Raw genomic sequence first — 25,796 nt, 5'->3', positions numbered from 1 at the left:
CAGTTTGGCAGGAGAAACGCGAACGAAAGTGATGTACGAGCTGCCTCGCAACAGTAGCAGTAATGTACTTTATTTTATTTTTTATTTAGTAACTCCGAAGATAAAAACACAACAGCCAGGGGGTTGACAAACATAGAGGCAAAGAAATATATTACAGAAATATAAAGTGTGACATCATCAGCAGGCGCGAAAGACACGATCCAATCTGGACATTTTAAAACATTTCAATGAACATTTTATCAGTCCGGCCCTTGGCTTGTCGCAATTTTTTTTATTTGGCCCTCCGTCCATTTGACTTTGACACCCCTGCTGAACAGAGTCGCGGGGAGGGGGATGGAGTCTATCCCAGCTGACTATGGGCGAGAGGCAGACTACACCCTGAACTGGTCACCAGCCAGTCACAGGGCACACACATTAACACAGTCACAAAGTGGGAACTGATCCCAAGCTGTCTGCAAACAACTCAGGCTAGTGTAACTCTACACCAGGGGTGTCCAAACTCGGTCCTCAAGGGCCGGTGTCCTGCCTGTTTTCCATTTATCCCTGCCGCAACACATCTGATTCAAGAGATCATGATTGTTATCAAGCTTCTTCAGAGCTTGCTGATGAGCTGATCATTTAAATCAGGTGTGCTGCAGCCAGGAGAGCTGGAAAACAAGCAGGAAAGAGGCCCTTGAGGACCGGAGCCGGACATCCCTGCTCTACACCATCAGTGACCCTATTCTGAAAAATGTGATCTTTTTAAAGTAGTTTACGTGATCCTTTCTAGTTAGTCCGCTTGTGTACGCGTTCTCAAACCCCACCATTTTGCACCAACAATGCATAAGCATTCCGATGACGTCACCTTTAATTACAAACTTGGAAAGACAAAACAGAGATGCTGCTTGTGTTTATGTAACGGTAATGGGCGCATAGTAATGTTACAAGTAGTTGTGAGTTGTAGAAGACTGGAATTTTTTACTATTTAGGTAGTCTGATATCTTACCTTTGTAACTTAAATTTGCTCATTGGACACTCTTCTCTTCTCCTGGGGTCACCTGCCTGAAATACATGCGTGCGTGAGTCTTCAGAGGCAGAGCAACATGCAGGTTTCACTGCTGATTGACTGCTCTCCACTGCACGAGCAACCAATCAGATGGTCCTGTGGGCGGGCCAATGCTGGAGAGTAGGCTCCGCGCAGACATCATTTACATTTTTTTGTCAATCAGAATGAAATCATTCCAAATGAAGCTCGGTGGTCACCTGTTTACCTGTTACGTGATCTATTCCGATCGGATATATATATATATATATATATATATAAATATATATATATATAAATATATATATATAAATATATATATATATAAATATATATATATATATAAATATAAATATATATAAATATATATATATAAATATATATAAATATATATATATAAATATATATAAATATATATAAATATATATATATAAATATATATAAATATATATATATAAATATATATATATAAGGTAGATTTATATATATATATATAAATCTACCTGCTGATGACGCAGCATCGGGAGCAACTGGGGGTTCAGTATCTTGCTCAAGGATACTTCAACATGGTCACAATGGGTGGGGATTGAACCCACAACCTGCCGGTTGAGAAAGCCCCTGCCGCCCCCAGTGTGTAAATTAATTTGAGAATAATGATAATTTCATTTGTGGTTTACAGTCTGTGATTATTTATTTACTGGACAAAATATCAGTTCCACTATTTACATTTAAAAAATAAATCTTATTGATACAAATATTGATCAAAGGTAGTGATGTCCCACCACACCATAGTCGAAACATTTAACTTTATAGACCACACTATGTAGTTAAATATGCTCATAAGTTAACTTTACCAGCTAGAGTATGGCAGCAAATTTTGCGTTTTCCTTTTAAGGTCTTGAAAGCATGATTAAATAAATGAATCCCCGATTTTTGAAAAAGTAATTTAAAAGTAACTTAAACTTGAGTAACGCATTACTCTACAAATAGAGTAGTATTGTAAAGAAACGTATTACTTTTCACATGCAAGTAACTAGTAATGTGTAATAAATTACTAGTATATATATATGTATATACATATATATTACTAGTAAATATATATACATATATATATACATATATATATACATATATATATATATATATATATTACTAGTATATATATACTAGTAATATATATATATATATATATATATATATATATATATATATATGTATTTATGTCGGGCATATTGTTGGACAGCTAAGGGGTCCTATCGAGAGACGTTTGAAGTCTGTTAGCTGTTAGCGGTAGCCACGTTGTTCGCTATCACTGTGTCCGGTCACGCTCTTTGATTCGAGTGACTGTTTGGATGAGGCGCCCCAGTGAATCCCCCCCCAAATTCACATACAGGCCTAACTCTGCGTCTGTTAGCCATTAGCAGTTAGCGGCAGATGCGCGCCGTCTTCATTGTCGTGTACACACCGGGATTGAGTGAGTTGTTGAGCTCTGTGGAATGGATTGGAGCGCTACTGAAGCCACGTTGTTCCCTATCACTGTGTCCGGTCACGCTCTTTGATTCAAGTGACTGTTTGGATGAGTCGCTCCGGTGAATCCCCATAAATTCACATACATTCCTAACATTACCGTAACTTTCTTGTAATTTTACATGTGTGAATGTAAGATAAATGTTATCGTCATAGCTTTTTACCTAGATTTATATGCATGCACATCTACAATCATTTGCATTTCAGTAAATTATTAACAGAAATACTCAAAGCGGAAGTCAACCCAAACATTTTTTTTTCCAAGAATATGTTCCCAGCAGGCCCACTAGTTGAAACACGGAATTCTGATTAATTTAGCTTTTGTGGAATGTGTTTTTAGCCATCTCTGGCTCCATTTTATCTTCTGACGACTGACAATGACATCACAACTGCTCACAACGACCAATCACGGCTGACCTGTTTTCTGAATCTGAGCCGTGATTGGTCGTTGTGAGCAGTTGTGATGTCATTTTGAGTTGACAGAAGACAAAATGTCCGCCCCCAGAGATGTATAAAAATTAGTGGATTAACAAACGCAAAATTAATCAGAATGCCGTGTTTCAACTAGTGGGCCTGCTGGGAACATATTCTTGAAAAAAATCTATGTTTGGGTTGACTTCCGCTTTAAGCTTTTACAGTAATATAAATATTGAAGCATGACGTCACTTTCAGAATCCAGGACAATTAGTCTACTCAAATACATTGTAACAAACTGGATTCAGTAGATGCTATATTTTGAATTGTGTATTGAGCATGTTCATACATTATATCACATTATTTTTAGCCATTAATTATGTAAAAATGTTTAAATTTGGTCCATTTAAGCCATCAAAAGGACATCCACAGTGACCTGTTTCAACCAGATTTCAACTGTGAACAGACGTCTTGTAGGCGTTGTCCATCTACGGTGAAATGACGTGTGTGAAATGACGTGTGTGAAATGACGTGTGTGAAATGACGTGTGTGAAACGACGTAGTATAAAATTGTCTGCACCCGAATGTGACATTATTTCTACGCCGGCCTCGACGTAGGAACAAAGTTGTTTCTACGGTCGTATGCTTGCTGGGTACACACACACGCGCACACGCACACGCACACGCACGCACGTACACACGCACACACACCCACACAAAACTTGCCAGCCCAGGGAATGCAGAAAAGGACTTGAACTTGCAAACTTTGTGTGTGCGTGTGTAGGAGTGGATAACCTCTGCTAGACTGTTACCAAGACCAACCGATCCTCCTGCCACCCCAGGTAAAGCTTCGTTGAACCGCCACTGTCCCTGCATTAAGTCATTTGGGGGGGACGAATGAAATGCTTTGAAGATAAGGTATTCCTTTATTTACGTCAATTACGGAAATTGTTAATAAGATTTGCTGGACGTCAACATGTGTTCTGATGAACCATAACAACAATGTATCGGAATCAATTATATTTGTTGTTTATATACGCCTCGAACGCTTTGAGGTCGGAACTGCACAATACAAGTGGGTTTACTCCGATTTCCAACCTTCCGCGAATGCAGCATTACACATACACCCATCCCTGGTGTAAAAAAATAAAATGGTTGTGACTAAATAAATGTCGATTGAAAACCTCAACTCGCATAAACTCGCCGAGTAATAGGGACGACTGCTTGCCCTAGAAGAGTGAATTATTTTTTTAAAAAGCCGAACATTGGAAAGCATTGCAAAGCCATGATCACTATTGTCTATCGTTGACCGTTTTACAATACGATCAACAAACACGGAATCCGATGCATGTAGCAAATTAATTTAATTTAATTTAATTAATTTAAATCAATTTTCGAAGGAAACATCCTGTTGGTCTTAACAGATAACGTTTAGGCAGTCGCAGAAAACACTCGTTTCTGAAATACGAGCACCATTGGTAGTCAAGACAGTTTGGCAAAACGTTACAAACTAACACACTAAAACATATTTACCTTAACGCAGATGTGACTGAGTGTAAGAGAATCATCATCATCATCGTCATCATCGTCATGTTCTTCTTTCTCTTACTTTACGGACGGATTACATGTTTTTGGTGCATACCACCACCTAGTGTACAGGAACTGTAAAGGGACTTGGCAGGCTATACTATCTGTTGTTTCATGACTGGGACGGAAGTAAGGAGTGACCAATACTGTATATATACAACAATTAAATGTCTAAATTTAAGAACGAAATACTTGTTTTGAGGGGATTCAGACTAAAAACAAGTGAAATTATCTGCCATCTAGTAAGATATTTACACTTAGTAAGATATCTTGAAATAAAAAAAAAATATCTTGGCTTTTGAAAGGGAGAAATATATTTATTGTTTAATTTGAATTGAATTGTTCGATCTGAATTTGATTTTCTTTGTTAAGAACTGTATCCCAATAAACTTGAAACTGAATTCAAGACTGTAAAATGTGTTATATATATATATATATATATATATATATATATATATATATATATATATATATATATATATATATATGTCATGTTCTATTCAAATGTATGTATGTATGTATAAGATAAGATAAGAATGCCTTTATTGGTCCCACAGTGGGGAAATTTTCATTGTTACAGTAGCAAAGATATAGGTCACACAGGGGCGGCGGCATAATGTGGCCATTAATGTATAACATTGACGGCAAACATTTAGAATCAAACCTATGTAGATATACGCAGTAACATGTGTATATACACATGTGTATACACACCAACCTACATCTACATAAAAAATATGAGGAACACTCATTTCGGCCTGTACATAGTACAGAGGAAAAAATACTCTAAGTGACAGTGCTGCAGTGCTGTATGTATGTATATATATATATATATATATATATATATATATATATATATATATATATATATATATATATATATATATATATATATATATATATATATATATATATATATATATATACACACATACATTTTAATAGATGGATAGATATCGCTGACATCGGGATGTCATGTCATGTTAAAGTTTTTGTTTTTTCATAAAACTATACCATTGGTCAGTCTACATGGGTGTTATTTATGTATTTATTTTACAAATAATTGCCCAATCTAGTGTAGACAATAGCTTGATCTCTTTAACAATGCAATGTTAATGATTGAACAAATATGGCATTTTTGGGGTGTCCTGAAAAGTGATGTTTTTGGAGGTACAAGGATTATGCCCAACTGCAGCTGTTTACTTAATGACTTAAAGTGGAAGTCAAACTAAACATATATATTTTTTAAGAATATGTTCTATGCAGGCTCATTAGTTGAAACAAGGCAATGTGATTAATATGAAATACGAATTAAGCAGCAAAATCCACCCATTTTTATAGCCATCTCATGGGGCAGCCATTTTGTCACTTCTGCCGACTGAAAATGATATCATAGACCCTCAGCGCTCAGATAACGACCAACCACGGCTCACCTGTTTTTTGAAGCTGAGCTATGATTGGTTATCTGAGCCCTGAGGGTTGTTGCTGTTGTTGTCCTTTCGGCTTTTCCCCACAGGGGTCGCCACAGCGAATCAATTGCATGCTTGATTCGCATCTTCCATTTGGCAAAATGTTTGTGCGTGATGTCATTTTCAGTCAACAGAAGTGACAAAATGGCCACCCCCAGAGATGGCTAAAAACGGGTGGATTTTGTTGCTTAACTCATATTCCACAAACACAATAATAATAATGTCAAATAGTGATGACAACATTCTTGTCCACTCATTCAATTCTGAAACGGTGTCAAACATAACAATCAATTCTATTAACTGTCAGTGTGTATCATGAGGGGAAGAAAACAAATGATCTTTGCTGACAACAGTATACTTTATTTTGCTGATAAGCCCATAATACAACATGCATAGCCATGCCTGAGAGAGACACGTATATATGACAAGTATAGTAATAACAACAACTACTTCCTTAGGTGGGGTTGTTCCATGTTGAGGAGATAGGAAGAATACAAATCAAACACAGTGGAATAAAATTTTGTTGGGCAGTGCGTACTTGTCTCCAAAGATGTAGTTCATTTCACAAAGTAAAATGCCTTTTTTTTTTAATTTATTCATATTTAATTCATATTCATTATTTACTTGTGTATTCAATATTGACACCTCTCATTGTTTGAATGTAATGGCGGGTTGTCTGATAAGTAAAGTTCAAGTGTGCCTTCGGAGGTTTACTTGTTACATGTCCTTCAAAATAATTAAGTAATGTAATTTGTTATCACTACTGTTATGAACAAAATGCATCACACGAAGTATCGTTGTTAAAAAAATTTTTACCCCCTCAAAAAAAAAAAAAAAAGGATATTGAATCAAAAATGTCTGGTTTCTCCCTTCACCAAGTACATACTGTACATTTACAGACAAGTTAATCACAAGAAACACACAGCCTGCTACATGCAATGATGTACATTCAACAGAGGCTACACAATTTTTCAGTGGGGTGGCCAGGGTGACACGACTCACTAAGGGTTGGCGATAAGATGACATCCACATTTTACACAGGACACACAAGCTACATAGGCAGTAAATAGCTAAGAAACATGTTTTGGGATTGTGGGAGGAAGATGGAGTACCCAGAAAAAAATCATGCAAACATTGAAAATAAGAAACTGTTCATAATGTTCTATTTGGATAAATGTTAAATAAGCACATGGTGCACATGCAAACTCAACACAGGAGGGATTTTAACCCAGAACCTCTCGAGTGTGAGGCAAACATGCTCCACCATGCCGCCTGCAAAATTATTATTGTTTCAAGTATGCAAACTGGCTTTTTTCGCCTGAAAGTAGCAGTGTGTTTACAGTGTTTTTCCAAGACATTTCTTATCAGCAATATTGGCGTTACTACCACTAAAGCCAAAAGAGCGTTTACGTCATTTTCTTTTTATTAATCCAATTATCGGTCTCTTAGCCAATGAAATGTATCAGAATGTAAACGTGACGGTGTCCTGACCCTTCGGAGGATGTCACAGATTTTTTTCGAGCCGTAATGGCGGATGCGCAGATGATCGCGGGAGCTCTGAAATAAGTAACGGCAGTGATATATACAACGTGCTTGTGGACTTTGAACTAAAGGAACCAGTCGAACGTGATATATGGTAAAGATATATGTTTGTAGACAATGACGATATCAATGTCTTTGTAACAGAATAGAGGATGGTAAATACCACTCCATTTTGAAAAAAATAGAAATACTGCTTCTCTTGCACTGACACTTTATTTGTACATCTTCGATTGAACAGTAAATAATAATAAACCTGGGCCTGTGTGAAAGCCACACGTCTGAGACCTCAAATTATTTTGGAATTATATTTCTATCTGCTACAGGGGCTGAGATATCAATTATTTTGTAGGTGGGAAAACTTCAGGTTTTAGAAGGTGATTCGATAGTTGCCGATAGGTTTTAGGGAGATGTTGAGCCAGGCGCTTTAGCCTTTAGCGTTAATAGCCTTTATCCTTGACAAGACAAAAATGGGCATCACTCGCTTTCCCAGTTGTCAATGAACGGAATCCTGCAGGAGTTCAAAGGTCAGCTGTGTGATGTGCAGCCACGCTTTCCGGATGTGACGAGACTCAGTAGTGCGAGAGCAGATGGCAAAGCGCAGGACAAAGCGCCCAGTCAGATTACAAGGCACCAAGTGTATCTGTCTGCTCTTTGTGATCCTCTTCAGGAGATTCTGGTTCAGCTCATTGGAGCCCTATGAGGGGTGAAAAACAAAACAAATGATGTGAGCATGTGGAAAAAATAAAATAACTGATGTGACTGATCACATTGACTCACATGGCATTGACCTCACTTAACTTGGCATGTCATCATGTCCTCAACGTAGGTCTTAATTGTGTGAAGGCGAAGGCCTCACACATATTTTATCCTACACCATTCAACTTTATTGTGTGAAGACGAAGGCCTTCACACATATGTTATTCTACACCATTCACCTTTATTGTGTGAAGGCGAAGGCCTGCACACATGTTATTGTACACCATTCACCTTTATTATTGTGTGAAGGCGAAGGCCTTCAAACATGTTATTCCTATTCTTTATTATTGTGTGAAGGCGAAGGCCTTCACATATATGTTATTCCGACACTTTAAATGTATTAATATATTTTATTCCGACCACTTTTTCGGTGTGCGACTCCTTCCACATTTTTCATCCGATTGACTTCATTCAAGTTTCAAAACATTCAGAAAATTCCTTCCTTCCAGGGTAGTATTTTTTTTTTTGTTCCCAATTTACCGTTTACCCAATATTTCCCATTTTTCACCCCCAAAAAACCCATTCATTTCCAATGGCACTTTCAATATTTCCCATTTCCACCATTCCAATTTCAAATTCACAAGATTCAACTCATTCAACTCACATTGGTAAAGCTTTTCAACACACGCACAATTAATACTTCATAATTCCTACCTACCTACTTCCCCAAAATTCAACTTATTCACCTGTAAAAAAAAACACAAAATTCCACCATTCATTTACCATTGCCAAATTCAACAATTCACATTTACATCATTCCAATTTGAAATTGACAACATTCATCTCATTCAACTCATATTGGTCAACCTTTTCAACACATCCCAAATTCCTATTTCTCGCACATTCAACTCATACACCCTTAAAAAAAACATTAAAATGCCACTATTCACCATTCATTTCCAAACTTTTCACATTTACACCATTCCAATTTCCACAAACTCAAGTCTCAACTCATTCAACTCACATTCAGCTTTTCAACACCCCCAAAATTCCTACTTCCGACACATTCAAGTCATTTACCCTTAAAAATCCCACAAAAATTCCACTATTAACCATTCATTTCCATTGGAAGATTCAACTTGTCATATTTACACCTTTCCAATTTACATAAATTCAAGTCATTCAACTCATTCAGCTCACATTCGGGTTTTCAACACCACCAAAATTTGTACTTCCCACACATTCAACTCATTCACAATTAAAAAACCCACAAAAATTCAACTATTCACCATTCATTTCCATTGGGAAATTTAACTTTTCGCATTTACACCATTCCAATTTCCACAAATTCAAGTCATTCAACTCATTCAGCTCACATTCAGCTTTTCAACACCCCAAAATTCCTCCTTTCCACACATTCAACTCATTCACACTTAGAAAACCCCACAAAAATTCATCTATTCACCATTAATTTCCATTGGAACAATAGACTTTTCACATTTACACCTTCCCAATTTCCACAAATTCAAGTCATTCAACTCATTCAACTCACATTCAGCTTTTCAACACCCCCAAAATTCGTACTTCCCACACATTCAATTCATTCACACTTTAAAAAAACACAAAAATTCAACTATTTACCATTCATTTCCATTGGCAGATTTAACTTTTGGCATTAACACCTTCCCAATTTCCACAAATTCAAATAATTCAACTCATTCACCATTAAAAAAAAATCCAGAAAAATTCAACTATTCACGATTCATTTCCATCTGCACATTTCACTTTTCACATTTACACGATTCCAATTTCCACAAATTCAAGTCAGTCAACTCATTCAACTCACATTCAGCTTTTCAACACCCCAAAAATTCCTACTTCCGACACATTCAAGTCATTCACCCTTAAAAGCCACACAAAAATTCCACTATTAACCAACCATTCATTTCCATTGGAAGATTCAACTTGTCATATTTACACCTTTCCATCCATCCATCCATTATCGATACCGCTTATCCTCACAAGGGTCGCGGGGCGTGCTGGAGCCTATTCCAGCTGTCTTCGGGCAGTAGGCGGGGGACACCCTGAATTGGTTGCCAGCCAATCGCAGGGCACACAGAGACAAACATCCGCACTCAAAATCACACCCAGGGACAATTTAGAGAGTCCAATCAACTTACCATGCATGTTTTTGGTTTACACCTTTCCAATTTCCACAAATTCAAGTCATTCAACTCATTCAGCTCACATTCAGCTTTTCAACACTCCCAAAATTCGTACTTCCCACACATTCAACTCATTCACACTTAAAAAACCCACACAAATTCAACTATTCACCATTTCCATTGGCAGATTTAACTTTTCGCATTTACACCATTCAAATTTCCACAAATTCAAGTCAGACAACTCATTCAGCTCACATTCAGCTTTTCAACACCCCCAAAATTCCTCATTTCCACACTTCAATTCAATTCATTACTTTTCATTCAATTTCATTCCACTTAATTCTGTATCATTCAACTTAATTCAGTATCATTCACCTTGATTCAGTATCATTCAACCTCATTCAACTACATTCAACTTCATTCAAATCAACTTCATCCCACTTATTTCTACTTCATTTCAATTAATTCCTTTTCATTCAATTTCATTCAACTTCATTCCACTTAATTCAGAATCATTCAACTTAATTCAGTATCATTGTGTGAAGGCAAAGGCCTTCACACATATGTTATTCCTATAGTTTAATATTATTGTGTGAAGAGGAAGGCCTTCACACATATGTTATCCCTATAGTTTATTATTATGATTATTATTATTATTATATTTACACTTTCTAACACATTTTTTGGTTTTCGACTCCTTCCACATTTTTCACCTGATTCACTTCATTCAAGTTTCAAGACATTCAGAAAATTCATGCCTTCCGGGGTAGTATTTATTTTTTTGTTCCCCAAATTTACCGTTACCCCAATATTTTCCACTTTTCACCCCAAAAAACCCCATTCATTTCCAAAGGCACTTTCAACATTTCCCATTTCCACCATTCCAATTTAAAATTCACAAGATTCAACTCATTCAACTCACATTGGAAAAGCTTTTCAACACACGCAGAATTAATACTTCCCAAAAATTCAACTTATTCAACCAAAAAAACCCCACAAAATTCCACCATTCATTCCCATTGCCACATTCAACAATTCACATTTACATCATTCCAATTTGAAATTCAGAACATTCATCTCATTCAACTCATATTGGTCAACCTTTTCAACACACCCCAAATTCCTATTTCACACACATTCAACTCATTCACCCTTAAAAAAAAACACAAAAATTCAACTATTCACCATTCATTTCCATTGGCACATTGAAATTTTCACATTTACACCATTCTAATTTCCACAAATTCAAGTTATTCAACACATTCAGCGAACATTCAGCTTTTCAACACCACCAAAATTCCTACTTTCCACACATTCACTCATTCACACTTAAAAAGCCCACAAAAATTTGACTATTCACCATTCATTTCAACTGGAACATTTAACTTTTCACATTTACACCTTCCCAATTTCCACAAATTTAAGTCATTCAACTCATTCAACTCACATTCAGCCTTTCAACACCCCAGAAATTCCTACTTACCACACATTCAATTCATTCATTCATTCATTATCCCTACCCCTTACCCTCACAAGGGTCACGGGCGTGCTGGAGCCTATCCCAGCTGTCTTCGGGCAGTGGGCGGGGGACACCCTGAATTGGTTGCCAGCCAATCGCAGGGCACACAGAGACAAACATCCGCACTCACAATCACACCTAGGGGCAATTTAGACAGTCCAATCAACTTACCATGCATGTTTTTGGAATGTGGGAGGAAACCGGAGTACCCGGAGAAAACCCACGCAGGCACGGGGGGAACATGCAAACTCCACACAGGGAGGCCGGAGCCGGGATCGAACCCACAACCTCTGAACTGTGAGGCGGACGTGCTAACCAGTCGAACACCGTGCCGCCCACATTCAATTCATTCACCCTAAAAAAAGCCACACAATTTCACCATTCATTTCCAGTGGACCGGTGTTATTAACCCTTGGTCTCCCCAGTTCGGCGGCCATCTTGGGCAGGGACATTGGCTAGACTGGGGATACTCACCCCGAGGTCTCCCCAGAGCGGCGGCCATCTTGGACAGGGACATTAGCTAGACTGGGGATACTTACCACGAGGTCTCCCCAGTGCGCTGGCCATGTTGGGCAGGGACATTAGCTAGACTGAGGATACTCACCCCAAGGTTTCCCCAGTGCGGCGGCCATCTTGAGCAGGGACATTAGCTAAACTGGGGATACTCACCCCGAGGTCTCTCCATTGCGGCGGCCATCTTGGACAGGGTTATTAGCTAGGCTGGGGATACTCACCCCGAGGTCTCCCCAGTGCGCTGGCCATCTTGGGCAGGTACATTAGCTAGACTGGGGATAGTCACCCCAAGGTTTCCCCAGTGCGGCGGCCATATTGAACAGGGACATTAGCTAGACTGGGGAAACTCACCTCGAGGTTTCCCCAGTGCGGCAGCCATCTTGGGCAGGTACATCAGCTAGACTGGGGATACTCACCCCGTTGTCTCCCCAGTGCGGCGGCCATCTTGGGCAGGGACATTAGCTAGACTGGGGATACTCTCCCCGTGGTCTCCCCAGTGTGGCGGCCATCTTAGCTAGACTGGGGATACTCAACCCGAGGTCTCCCCAGTGCAGCGGCCATCTTGGGAAGGGACATTACCTCGACCAGGGCTACTCACCCCGAGGTCTCCCCAGTACGGCGGCCATCTTTGGAAGGGACATTAGCTAGACTGGGGATACTCACCCCGTTGTCTCCCCAGTGCGGCGGCCATCTTGTGCAGGCACATTAGCTAGAATGGGGATACTCACCCCGAGGGTTCCCCAGTACGGCGGCCATCTTGGGGGAGGGGGAGGACCCAAAATCAACAGGAAGTGACCCATATTAAACATGAAGTGACCACAAATGAACTGGAAATGAACAGGAAGTGACCCAAATGACCCAGAAACGGACCGGAAGTGACCCAAATGACCTGGAAATGAACCGGAAGTTACCCAAATGCTCAGGAAATGAACCGGAAGTGACCCAAAATCAACAGGAAGTGACCCATATTAAACATGAAGTGACCACAAATGAACTGGAAATGAACAGGAAGTGACCCAAATGACCCAGAAACGGACCGGAAGTTACCCAAATGCTCAGGAAATGAACCGGAAGTGGCCCAAATGACCCAGAAAAGAACCGGAGTTCATTAGTTCACTTCTTATTTTTTATGTCCTCCTCATTCGAGGCTATTCTCTATAATTTGGGGTCATTCAACTTCATTCAGTATCATTTCAACGAATTCCACAGCTTTTTCATAGAGGTCATTCAACTTCATTCAGTATCATTCAACCTTATTCAGCATCATTCAATTTGATTCAACTTCATTCCACTTTAGTCAACTTAATTCGGTATCATTCAACTTAATTCAGTATCATTCACCTTAATTCAGTATCGTTCATCATCATTCAACTACATTCAACTTCATTCAAATCAACTTCATCCCACTTATTTCTACTTCATTTCAATTAATTCCTTTTCATTCAATTTCATTCAACTTCATTCCACTTAATTCAGAATCATTCAACTTCATTCAGTATCATTCAACTTAATTCAGTATCATTGTGTGAAGGCCTTCGCCTTCACACAAGATTCAACTCATTCAACTCACATTGGTAAAGCTTTTCAACACACGCACAATTAATACTTCCCAAAAATTCAACTTATTCAACCAAAAAAACCCCACAAAATTCCACCATTCATTCCCATTGCCACATTCAACAATTCACATTTACATCATTGCAATTTGAAATTCACAACATTCATCTCATTCAACTCATATTGGTCAACCTTTTCAACACACCCCAAATTCCTATTTGACACACATTCAACTCATTCACCCTTAAAAAAAACACAAAAATTCAACTATTCACCATTCATTTCCATTGGCACATTGAAATTTTCACATTTACACCATTCTAATTTCCACAAATTCAAGTTATTCAACACATTCAGCGAACATTCAGCTTTTCAACAACCCCAAAATTCCTACTTTACACACATTCACTCATTCACACTTAAAAAGCCCACAAAATTCAACTATTCACCATTCATTTCAATTGGAACATTTAACTTTTCACATTTACACCTTCCCAATTTCCACAAATTTAAGTCATTCAACTCACATTCAGCCTTTCAACACCTGAGAAATTTCTACTTCCCACACATTCAACTCATTCACCTTAAAAGAAGCCGCACAATTTCACCATTCATTTCCAGTGGACCGATGTTCTTGCCCCTTTTGCTTGACTGTTGATTCTCACCACGAGATCTCCCCAGTGCGGCGGACATCTTGAACAGAGACATTGGCTAGACTGGGGAAACTCACCCCAAGGTCTCCCCAGTGCGGCGGCCATCTCTGGCAGGGACATTAGCTAGACTGGGGATACTCACCCCGAGGTCTCCCCATTGCGGCGGCCATCTTGGACAGGGACATTAGCTAGACTGGGGATACTCACCCCGAAGTCTCCCCAGTGCGCTCGACATCTTGGGCAGGGACATTAGCTAGACTGGGGATACTCACCCCGAGGTCTCCCCTTTGCGGCGGCCATCTTGGGCAGGGACACTAGCTCGAATGTTGATACTCACCCCGAGGTCTTCCAAGTGCGGCGGCCATCTTGAACAGGGACATTAGCTAGACTGGGGAAACTCACCCCGAGGTTTCCCCAGTGCGGCGGCCAGATTGGGCAGGGACATTAGCGGGACTGGAGATATTCACCCCGAGGTCTCCCCATTGTGGTGGCCATCTTGGGCAGGGACATTAGCGAGACTGTTGATGCTCACCACGAGGTCTCCCCAGTGCGGCTGCCATCTTGGGCAGGGACATTAGCTAGACTGGGGATACTCACCCCGAGGTCTCAGGAAGTGCGGCGGCCATCTTGGGCAGGGGCATTAGCTAGACTGGGGATACTCTCCCCGTGGTTTCCACAGTGCGGCGGCCATCTTGGGAAGGGACATTAGCTAGACTGGTGATACTCACCCCGAGGTCTCCCCAGTGCGGCGGCCATGTTGGACAGGGACATTAGCTAGACTGGGGATACTTTCCCCGTGGTCTCCCCAGTGTGACGGCCATCTTGGACAGGGACATTAGCTAGACTGGGGATACTCACCCCGAGGTCTCCCCGGTGCGGCGTCCATCTTGGGCAGGGACATTAGCTAGACTGGGGATACTCACCCAGAGGTCTCCCCGGTGCGGTGGCCATCTTGGGCAGGGACATTAGCTAGACTGGGGATACTCACCCGGAGGTCTCCTCAGTGCGGCGGCCATCTTGGGCAAGGACATTAGCTAGACTGGGGATACTCACCCTGAGGTCTCCCCAGTGCGGCGGCCAACTTGGGAACGGACATTAGCTAGACTGGGTATACTCACTCCGAGGTCTCCCAAGTGCGGCGGCCATCCTGAACAGGGACATTAGCTAGACTGGGGAAACTCACCCCGAGGTTTCCCCAGTGTGGCGGCCATCTTGGGGAGGGACATTAGCTAGACTGGGGATACTCACCCCTAGGTTTCCCCAGTCGGGCGGCCATCTTGGGCAAGGACATTAGCTAGACTGGGGATACTCACCTCGTGGTTTCCACAGTGCGGCGGCCATCTTGGGAAGGGACATTAGCTAGACTGGTGATACTCACCCCGAGGTCTCCCCAGTGCGGCGGCCATGTTGGACAGGGACATTAGCTAGACTGGGGATACTCACCCCGAGGTCTCCCCGGTGCGGCGTCCATCTTGGGCAGGGACATTAGCTAGACTGGGGATACTCACCCAGAGGTCTCCCCGGTGCGGTGGCCATCTTGGGCAGGGACATTAGCTAGACTGGGGATACTCACCCTGAGGTCTCCCCAGTGCGGCGGCCAACTTGGGAACGGACATTAGCTAGACTGGGTATACTCACTCCGAGGTCTCCCAAGTGCGGCGGCCATCCTGAACAGGGACATTAGCTAGACTGGGGAAACTCACCCCGAGGTTTCCCCAGTGTGGCGGCCATCTTGGGGAGGGACATTAGCTAGACTGGGGATACTCACCCCAAGGTTTCCCCAGTCGGGCGGCCATCTTGGGCAAGGACATTAGCTAGACTGGGGATACTCACCTCGAGGTTTCCCCATTGCGGCGGCCATCTTGGGCAGGGACATTAGCTAGACTGGGGATACTCACCCTGAGGTCTTCCCAGTGCGGCGGCCATCTTGGGCATGGACATTAGCTAGACTGGGGATACTCACCCCGAGGTCTCCCCAGTGCGGCGGCCATCTTGGGAAGGGACATTAGCTAAACTTGGTATACTCACTTCGAGGTCTCCCCAGTGCAGCGGCTTTCTTGGGCAGGGACATTAGCTAGACTGGGGTTTCTTACCCCGAGGTCTCCCCAGTGCGGTGTCCATCTTGGGCATGCTGTTGAAAAGTATTGGGACACCCAGAATTTGTTTCCTCTGGTGTCCCTAATGAAGCGGCCATGCTGTTCAAAAGTATTGGGACATCCAAAATTTTCATCCCCAGGTGTCCCTAATGAAGCGGCCATGTTCAAAAGTATTGGGACTCCCAGAATTTTCATCCCCAGGTGTCCCTAATGAACTGGCCATGTGTTCAAAAGTATTGGGACACCCAGAATTCTCATTCCCAGGTGTCCCGAATGAAGTGGCCATGTTGTTCAAAAGTATTGGAACACCCCAATTTTTCATCCCTAGGTGTCCCTAATGAAGTGACCATTTTGTTCAAAAATATTGGGACACCCCGATTTCTCATTTGCAGGTTCCGTCCTTCCCGCGATTCCTTGTTTCCTTCCTTCCTTGCTTCTTAGTGTCCTTTCTTCCTCATTTCTTCGCCTCATCATTTCCTTCCTACTATTTTTTATTCTTACTTTGTTTTCTTTCTGGCTTGTTTTCCTTGCTATCTTGGTTCCTCTCTTCCTCCCTTCCTTTGATTCCATCATTCTTTTTTTCCTTATTTTTTCCCTGACTTCCTTCTTTCATTGTTTCTTTACTTCCTCTTTTCTTGTTTCCCTTCGGATTTTTTTCAAGGTCATTCAACTTCATTCCAACGCATTCTTAGGTTTCCATACAGCTTCCTTCGCCTTCACACACAATTTCTCCAGGAATTGCATTCTCTAGTATTACTATGATATTGCTTCTTTTTTTCAGGACGGAAACCGGGGACCCAGGGCTATGAAAACCAAGCATAAACCTAGATAAATTAAAAGATAGCATGCAAAAGGGTATTAAAACAAGAGAAAAAGGGATCCATTCATGAAAATGCTGCAGTACACAATCATGTTTTCAGCCCTGATAGAAATGAACTGACAGTTTGAGCAGACATCAGGTAATCTAGGAGTTTGTTCCACAGGTGAGGAGCACAGTAACTAAATGCTGCTTCACTTTGTTTGGTTCTGGTTCTGGGAACACACAAGAAGACAGGCGTCCCAGACAACCTGAAGGGTCTAGATGCTTTGTAGGGTACTACTACTAGTACTTCTAGCATGTATTTTTGGTCCAAGACCATTTAGAGATTTTCAACCAGCAGAAAGATTTTAAAATCGATTCTTTGGCTCACTGGAAGCCAGTGCAGTGATTTGAAGACATGTGGAATGCAGTTCACTTTCCTAGTGCTTGCAGCTGCAGCTGCCTGACTGTTTTTTTTTTTTTTTTTTTTCATTAAGACCTGTTAAGACATAATTTCAGTTATATGGCCTACTGAAAATAAAAGATGAACATTTTATTCTTGTTCCTAAGGCCTAATTTGAGCTATATTTTTCAGGTGGTAATAGGCAGATTTAAGTAATGGCTTTCAAGTGGTCGTTAAAATTCATGTCTGAGTCGTTAAGTACACCAAGCTTTCTGGCTTGATTTCAATGACAGAGTTAAGGTGAGCGCTGATCTTGGACCTTATATTTTTGGGGCCAAAAACAATCACTTCTGAATATTAGAACAATGGGAATGTTTTGGGTTAAATCCTTTGAGCCTGAACCTCAGCCAGGATGATGTGAAATGGATTACCAGCTTCAAATTCCTTGGACTTCACATCTCAGAGGAACTGGGCTAGGCTGTGAACACCACCCACATCATTAACAAAGCCCAGCAGTGTATTTTCTTTCTAAAGACAATGAGAAGGAACAAACTCCCTCCACATCTGCTAATGAACTTTTGCACAATAAAGAATATTGTGATCTATGGATGCAGAGTATGTTATACAAGATGCACTGCATCTGAGAAAAAGACACTACAGCAGCTTTTATCAGATGGCTGAATGGATTAACTACCCACTTCCACACTTAGAGGACATCTACTCCAGCTGTCTTTTTTGAAGACTACAAATTTCCGGGATGAATTCACCAACCCAGGATATTCTCTATTCTCCAGCCTCGCCTAAGGTACATTTAGAAGAATAGCTTATTTGTAATGGCCGTAAAGAGACTGATGCATCATGATCTCCAACTTTAACTGCACTTTTCTAAAAATATATATATATTTATATTGAACTAAGCTTTGAATGTGATTTATAGCTGACATATGAGAGATGCTATCAAACAATTTTTGTCTGATTCTTTTTGTTCGTCTTGTCTTCTTAGTCTTCTTGTTATGACTGCTTGTTTATGTGATGTATCAGTTGCTCTGTCGTTGCTATGGTCCTTGTATGCATTGTCCTTTATGATGTCATATAGGCCTGAAGTCTTACATTTTACAAGTTTGAGTTACACAGTGACCTGTTGTCAGTACGTCAAACCTTTTTTGAGTGAGGATGTAAACTCTCTTCCAGTCCTGATCTGTTGTGACGTTTTATTTTTGTTGATAAAGACGTTGTACTCTTTAACATCCGTGTCATATCTACACATGGGTTCCAATCCCAATCCTCACGTGACCTTGTTAATTTGAATTAAGGCCCTGTAGTATGTCAAACCTTTTTGAGTGAGGATGCAAATTCTTTTCCAGTCCTGATCTCTGTTGTTACTTTGTATTTTTGTTGATAAAGACTTTTTACTCTTCAACTTCCGTATCATATCTGCGTATGGGTCTAAATCCCAATCCTCACGTGACAGAAAGTAGTGACCAGTCGTGGACCCAGCAGACTCAAGACACAATACCTCAAGCTAAGGACATCACCACCTGCTCCTAACCATCCCTCCACCTCCAATCAGTGAGTGATTGTCTCACCGACTGCTGTTTTACCTTTTCACTGGGAATCTCTCGTGTCGCTCCTCCACGATGGGTTGCTCAGGCAGTCGCAAGTCCCGGTCTCCCTCCAACCGCCCTCAGCCTGCCGACTACACCCACACACTTCTCTGTCTAAGCTCTGTCTTTTCTTCCACGTCTCTCTCATCTTTGTCATCTTCTTGTCCTAGTTTTGCACATTCCCCTTCTACTTTGACACCCAATGTTTTGTTTTTAGACTCAGATTTTTCTGACTGGGAAGATGGCCATGATTTGTTTAATCTCCTTTCTGATTCCGACATTGATTTTTGGCTTCCTCATTTTTTTTATTATTCCTTAGTTTACGATTCAGATTATGACACTGATTTTGGTTTTCCCGGTCCCTTAACCAGTCATTATTCAAGCCCTTGTAAATTTTTGTCACGTTTTTCCGATGATGATCCCTGAGTATCTGATTCAGATTTTGACACTGATTTTGGTTTTCCCGGTCCCTTCCCCAGAACATTATTCAAGCCCTTGTCAGTTTTTGTCACATTTTTCTGATGATGATCCCTTAGTGTCCACTCCAGAACCCTTCCCATTAGACCCTGGCTTGGGCACCCGGTTGGCCATCTACACAGGACCCCTGCGGGGTGGCCAACGTAGTCGCTCGAGTAGAGGTTCTGGTTCCCATAAATTGTGTCACTCCGAACCTGTACCCTTCAAGGGACACTGGGATGACATTGGCACTTATATAATAGCATGTAAAAATGACATCAGTACCAAAGTGTTCCCCCCAAAAGACTCTGTAGTGATTTAAAGTATTTTTTTTGTGATTAGATTTACGACAAATTTCCCCGCTCCAAAAAGGGGCGTGGCTTATGTTATGTTTTCGGTCTCAGTGGTCTACGTCACGCGAAGAAGGCATGCATGGTAATATTGTTCGCTTTGACAGTTCTGTTAGCACAGAAACATTAGCTCCTTACTGTCTGCCCAGCGTGTGGAGGTGAAGATGAGCCTGTGTCTTCATGTCGCCTCGCAAGCAGTTGTGTGCGGTGTCCCCGCTTGTTTGCTTGCAGCCGCCACCTTCTGCCTGAGTGAAGCGGCGTGAGAGTGACAAAAGCCCTCATCGAAAAGCGAACAAAAAGTTCCAGCGAGGCTGACTGCACAGCCTATTGTGGCCGCATTGGAACGTGCCATTTCGGCTGTTACTTTCCAAACGGTGCGTTGTAAGTAAAAAAAACTGGGGGCATTTCATATAGGCCTGAAGTCTTACATTTTAAAAGTTTGAGTTACACAGTGACCTGTTGTCAGTACGTCAATCCTTTTTTGAGTGAGGATGTAAACTCTCTTCCAGTCCTGATCTGTTGTGACTTTGTATTTTTGTTGACAAAGACTTTTTTACTTTTCAACTTCCATGTCATATCTACATATGCTTTTCAATCCCGATCCTCACGTGACCTCCTCAATTTGAATTAAGGCCCTGTAGTGAATACAACAAACTCTTATGACGAATTGGGACTGACCCCTGGGGCTGATCACCCTGTCGCTGGCCACCCCTGGAGAGGGTGTCTAGCGTTAAGGCCAAAACGCCCAATGACCCAGGCGGACACTAGTGATGATGCGTCCAAAATTGAAATTCATCCATTGACCATTCCACCAGTCAACATACACTCTCAAGTATGTGCCAGCACAAAGGAAGTAACACCTTATCCTGTGTTTCGTGAAACTGAGTATTGGTTTGGACACAAAGTCCATTGACTGCTGAGAAAGATCAGCTGACAACAGGGGAAAGTCCTTGTGGCAGCATGGAGGGACAGCTGACAGGAGGGAATAAACCCCAGTTGACAGGAGGGACTGGGCATGGGCTAACTTCCCATGATTGTAGCTTCCCATGCCTTCACATGATGAAAGCACCCGCTATAGCTTCAAAGAAACGACAGAAAAGAACACCCCTAGAGTGTGCGAGAGCGAGGGCAGAAGATGACTCATCAGCTGGCATCACGGTAAAAGACCCTGGACTGGAAACGATTATGAGTAAAAGCACAGAAAAAGAGAGTGCCACTGGAATTATCACAGCTACAGCCATGACGGCAGGGCACAGATTACTGATATGTCCCTGTGGTTGGAGGAGCATTACATCACGGGTTGAGAATTCACCAGGGAAAAAATAAGTGTTTGAGAGAAGAGAGACAGAGGCCTCACATTGATTACTTTCGATGAAAGGAGTCAAATCAGTCGAATGAAGTACAGCAACTGGATGCTGTACATCACAGCTTGCAGTACATCAGTACCACTGTCACGGAAGAAGCAAACACAGAGGATACGACAACAATAGAACCGACCCAAGCCCCTAGACCTGCAGCCAAAAAGAGGCAAGCAGGACTTAGACCGCATGTGAAGTGGCCCAGTGTCGTGGATATGAAGCTGTGGGAAACAATCAATACTGACCTGGCTCTGTCCCTGGAACAGCTACAGGGGACAGTGGAAAAGAAGTTGGAGAGAATGGGGGACATCATCTATCAATATGGTTCAGAGCACTTTGGAGTGCAAGTAAGGAGAGGTGGAAAAAACGTCTCAGCTGCACCAGCTTCCAGGAGGCAACATTCAGTCCTTGAAAGGAGACAACTTTGGAAGAAGTGGATAAAAGCCTCTGAAGTGGAAAGGGCACATTTTTGAAGGGCATAAATGTGCTTCATGTCAACATTAAAACCCATCCGCAGAGCAGAGAACCTATGAAGGAAGAAAGAACAAACTAGAACACGGTTCTATAAAGATCCCTTCAAGTTCCTCAAAAGTATCTTCTCAAAGGAAAAAAGCGGAGCCCTACAAACAACAAAGGCAGACCTGGAAGAGCACCTGAAAGCAACTCACTCTGACCCAAGGCGATATGAATATCTCACCATCCCTTCAGATATCCCACCAATTGACCCTCCTTGAGCATCATATGCCGATCAGCCCTCCAACATGGAAATAAGTGGAAAACACTGTGCGTCGAGCAAGAACGGCATCAGCCCCGAGGCCAAATGGCATCCCATACAAAGTGTACAAGAACATACCTGACGTCCTAAGGTTCCTCTGGAGGCTCATGAGAACAGTATGGCAGAAGAAGATGATACACAAAATGTGGCGGAGTCCTCATCCCAAAGGAGAAGGATGCAGAGAACATCAGCCAGTTACGTCCAATCTCCCTACTAAATGTTGAGGGCAAAATAATCTTTAGTGTCATTGGACAGAGGATGGGCGAGTACTTACAAATGAGTGCATCGATACATCTGTACAGAAGGGAGGAGTATCAGGATTCTCCAGGTGCTCAGAACACTCAAGCATGATCTGGCAACAGATCCAAGTGGCAAAGGCAGAGAGAAAGGATCTCCACGTAGTCTTCCTGGACCTTGCCAATACCTTTGGCTCGGTACCCCATGAACTCCTGTGGTCTGCCTTCACTTCTTCCACATACCAGACACCATCATAGCCCTGGTTAGATCCTACTTCCAGGATGTTCAGTTTTGCTCCACCACTTCTGACTTCACCACGTCTTGGCAGCGCTTGGAAGTAGGCATCATGGCGGGATGCACTATCTCACCCCTGGCATTCACGATGGCGATGGAGGTCATCATCCACGCCTCAAAGTGGGTGGTACGCGGTCAGCGGCTTGACTCGGGCCAGCGCCTCCCCCCACTCTTACATGGAGCTTCATGGACAACATTACAACGTTGACTACGACCGTCCAATGCACCAGGAGGCTTCTCAGAAAGCTAGAAGGGAACATCAGTTGGGCCTGTATGAAGATCATACCCTCCAAGTCACGAAGCATCTCAGTTGTGAAGGAAGTGCTCTCAAACCTGAAATTCTTCATCGGAGAGGACCCAATCACAACAGTGTCTGAGCAGCCTGTAAAGAGCCTTGGCAGGTGGTATGATGCAAGCCTGAAGGACAAAGATCAGGTGCAACAACTGCGTAAGGATATCAGCAGAGGCCTACAGGCCATCGATAACACACAACTGCCTGGGAAGTTAAAGGCCTGGTGCCTGCAGTTCGGACTCCTACCCCAGATACTGTGGTCCCTTGCAGTTTATAAGGTCCCAATCCCAACCGTGGAGAAGTTGGAAAGAGGAGTCACAGGCTACATCAAAAAATGGCTTGGAGTTCCACGATGCCTTACATCCATAGGCCTCTACGGAGATGGTGTCCTTAAACTGCCCCTCACCAGTCTCACAGAGGAGTTCAAGTGTGCAAAAACAAGACTCCAGATGACACTGAATGAATCCAGAGACATAGTAGTGAGCTACAATGCACCAACCCTGGCAACAGGGCGCAAATGGAGACCAGCCAAAGCAGTGGAAGAAGCAGCAGCAGCCCTCAGGCATGCAGACATTGTGGGCTGTGTCCAGCAAGGAAGACGAGGCTTTGGGCTAACATCTACCCGCTCAGTTTGTAGTAAGGCCACAGCATCAGAACGGAGGAAGACGGTGGTGGATGAAGTACGCCACCAGAAGGAGGCTGCAAGATGGGCCAAGGCAGTCTCTTTGGGCAAACAGGGTCAGTGGACAAAATGGGACAGTGTGGAGAGGAGGAAGATCAGCTGGAAGGACATTGAGGCGAGGCAGTTGAGCTTTGTTATCAGGGCTACATATGACATCCTTCCATCACAGGCTAATCTTCCCCAGTGGTTCGGTGAAGACCCTTTGCTCCATGCCAGCCACCCTCAGGCACATTCTCACAGGGTGTGAATGTGGACGTTACAAATGGCATCAAAACCAAGTCCTAAAGACCCTTTCATCCACCCTGGAGGACAAAAGAGCTGCCATCAACTCCCTACCACCACCAGCGGCCAATCACCAGCATGAAGTTACCTATCTCCGTGAAGGGACGAAGGTAGTCGAGAGAGGTTCCATACCATCTGAGGGAGGCCAGCTACGATTGGCCCGTGACTGGTTGATCCGTGCCGGCAACTTGTACTTTAGTTTATGACACCATATGTAATATTGAAGTGTTTAAGGATGCCGACACACTGTGGAATATTCTATTTTATGCAGAGTTGGGCAACTTACATCCAAAATGTAATATCTTTTGTATTACTAGTTACTTGCATTTACAAAATATACCTCCAAAGGTGGTTGAGAACAACCAGGCCAAGATCCTGTGGGACTTCCAGATTCAGACTGACAAACTGGTGATAGCCAACCAGCCTGACATAGTGGTGGTGAATAAATATCAGAAGACAGGAGTCATGATATATGCATCCCGAATGATATCAACATCCGGAAAAATGAACACGATAAATTGGAGATACCAATGTGGAGCGTAAAAGGCAAGAGTGGTTCCACTAGTGATTGAGGCACTGCGGGCAGTTACCCCCAATGTGGGTGGATGGCTCCAGCAGATACCAGGAATAACATTTGACATCTCCATGCAGAAAAGCGCAATACTGAGAACAGCTAAGATATTGCGCAGAATCCTCAAACACCCAGGCCTCTGGTAGAGGACCTGAGCTTGAAGGAGATACTTCCCAGGTGGGTGAGGAAACTATTTCAAATTTTAAAAGTATACTATATCCTATATAAATCTGTAGTATACTACAGATATATACATATCGCTGATGTCGGGCTGGAAACTCCTATGTCATGTTCTGGTAATTTTTTTGTTTTTTCATAAATCTATACTATTGGTCAGTCCACAAGGCTGTTATTTATTTATTTATTTTTCACAAAAATAACCAATTTAGCGTAGACAATAGCTTGATCTCTTTAACAATGCAATGTTAATGATTGAACAAATATGGCATTTTTGGGATGTCCTGAAAAGTGATAACGACCAGTCACGGCTCACCTCTTTTTTGAAGCTGAGCTATGATTGGTTATCTGAGCCCTGAGTGTGTGTGATGTCATTTTCAGTCGACAGAAGTGACAAAATGGCCGCCCCTACAGATGGCTACAAACAGGTGGATTTTGTTGCATAACTCATATTGTACACACACATTATTAATCAGAATTACATGTTTCAACTAGTCTGCATAGAACATATTCTTAAAAAAACTATGTTTGCTTTGACTTTCTCTTTAATTTATGACCACTTTAATAATATAAGATCCAGTCACAGATCTGTATCAACATCTTCCATTGCAAAAATACTCATGTTCAATTTTGTCCACGTCTTATTGGACACAATAATCTGGCAACAACGTGTCACTTTGCATCACTGCCCTTGTTATTCCATTTTGCAGAGGTGGGCATTAAGTCAGTAATGATGTAAGGTCCATCAATCTGTCAC

General features: G+C 42.1%; 2 protein-coding genes across 17 annotated transcripts in view; both read right to left on the bottom strand.

Annotated features, from left to right (window-relative positions):
* The window catches only part of pomgnt2 (protein O-linked mannose N-acetylglucosaminyltransferase 2 (beta 1,4-)), a 38,765-nt gene extending 34,140 nt beyond the window's left edge, over positions 1-4,625 (bottom strand). For 8 of the 10 annotated variants that reach the window (XR_015087907.1, XR_015087908.1, XM_086038619.1 and 5 more), the window contains exons 1-2: positions 4,496-4,625; positions 986-1,041 (exon numbers count right to left, since the gene is read on the bottom strand). The gene's annotated coding sequence lies outside the window, so the exon portion shown is untranslated. The remainder of the gene's footprint in view (positions 1-985; positions 1,042-4,495) is intronic. The other 2 variants (XR_015087909.1, XR_015087906.1) reach the window with 2 other exon arrangements.
* Positions 4,626-6,357: 1,732 nt separating this feature from the next.
* ddc (dopa decarboxylase) overlaps positions 6,358-25,796 on the bottom strand; it is a 120,623-nt gene continuing 101,184 nt past the window's right edge. For all 7 annotated transcript variants that reach the window (XM_086038623.1, XM_086038625.1, XM_086038628.1 and 4 more), the window contains one exon: positions 6,358-8,254. In XM_086038623.1, coding sequence (XP_085894749.1) covers positions 8,054-8,254 — 201 coding nt within the window. In that variant the 3' untranslated portion in view covers positions 6,358-8,053. The remainder of the gene's footprint in view (positions 8,255-25,796) is intronic.

This window comes from Filicampus tigris, chromosome 8 (genome assembly GCF_054856515.1).
Source record: "Filicampus tigris isolate MCC_2025a chromosome 8, RoL_Ftig_1.0, whole genome shotgun sequence".
Taxonomy (NCBI): Eukaryota; Metazoa; Chordata; class Actinopteri; order Syngnathiformes; family Syngnathidae; genus Filicampus; species Filicampus tigris.
The sequence above is the reverse complement of the archived record's forward strand: the minus strand, read 5'-3'. Positions and strand labels throughout refer to the sequence as shown.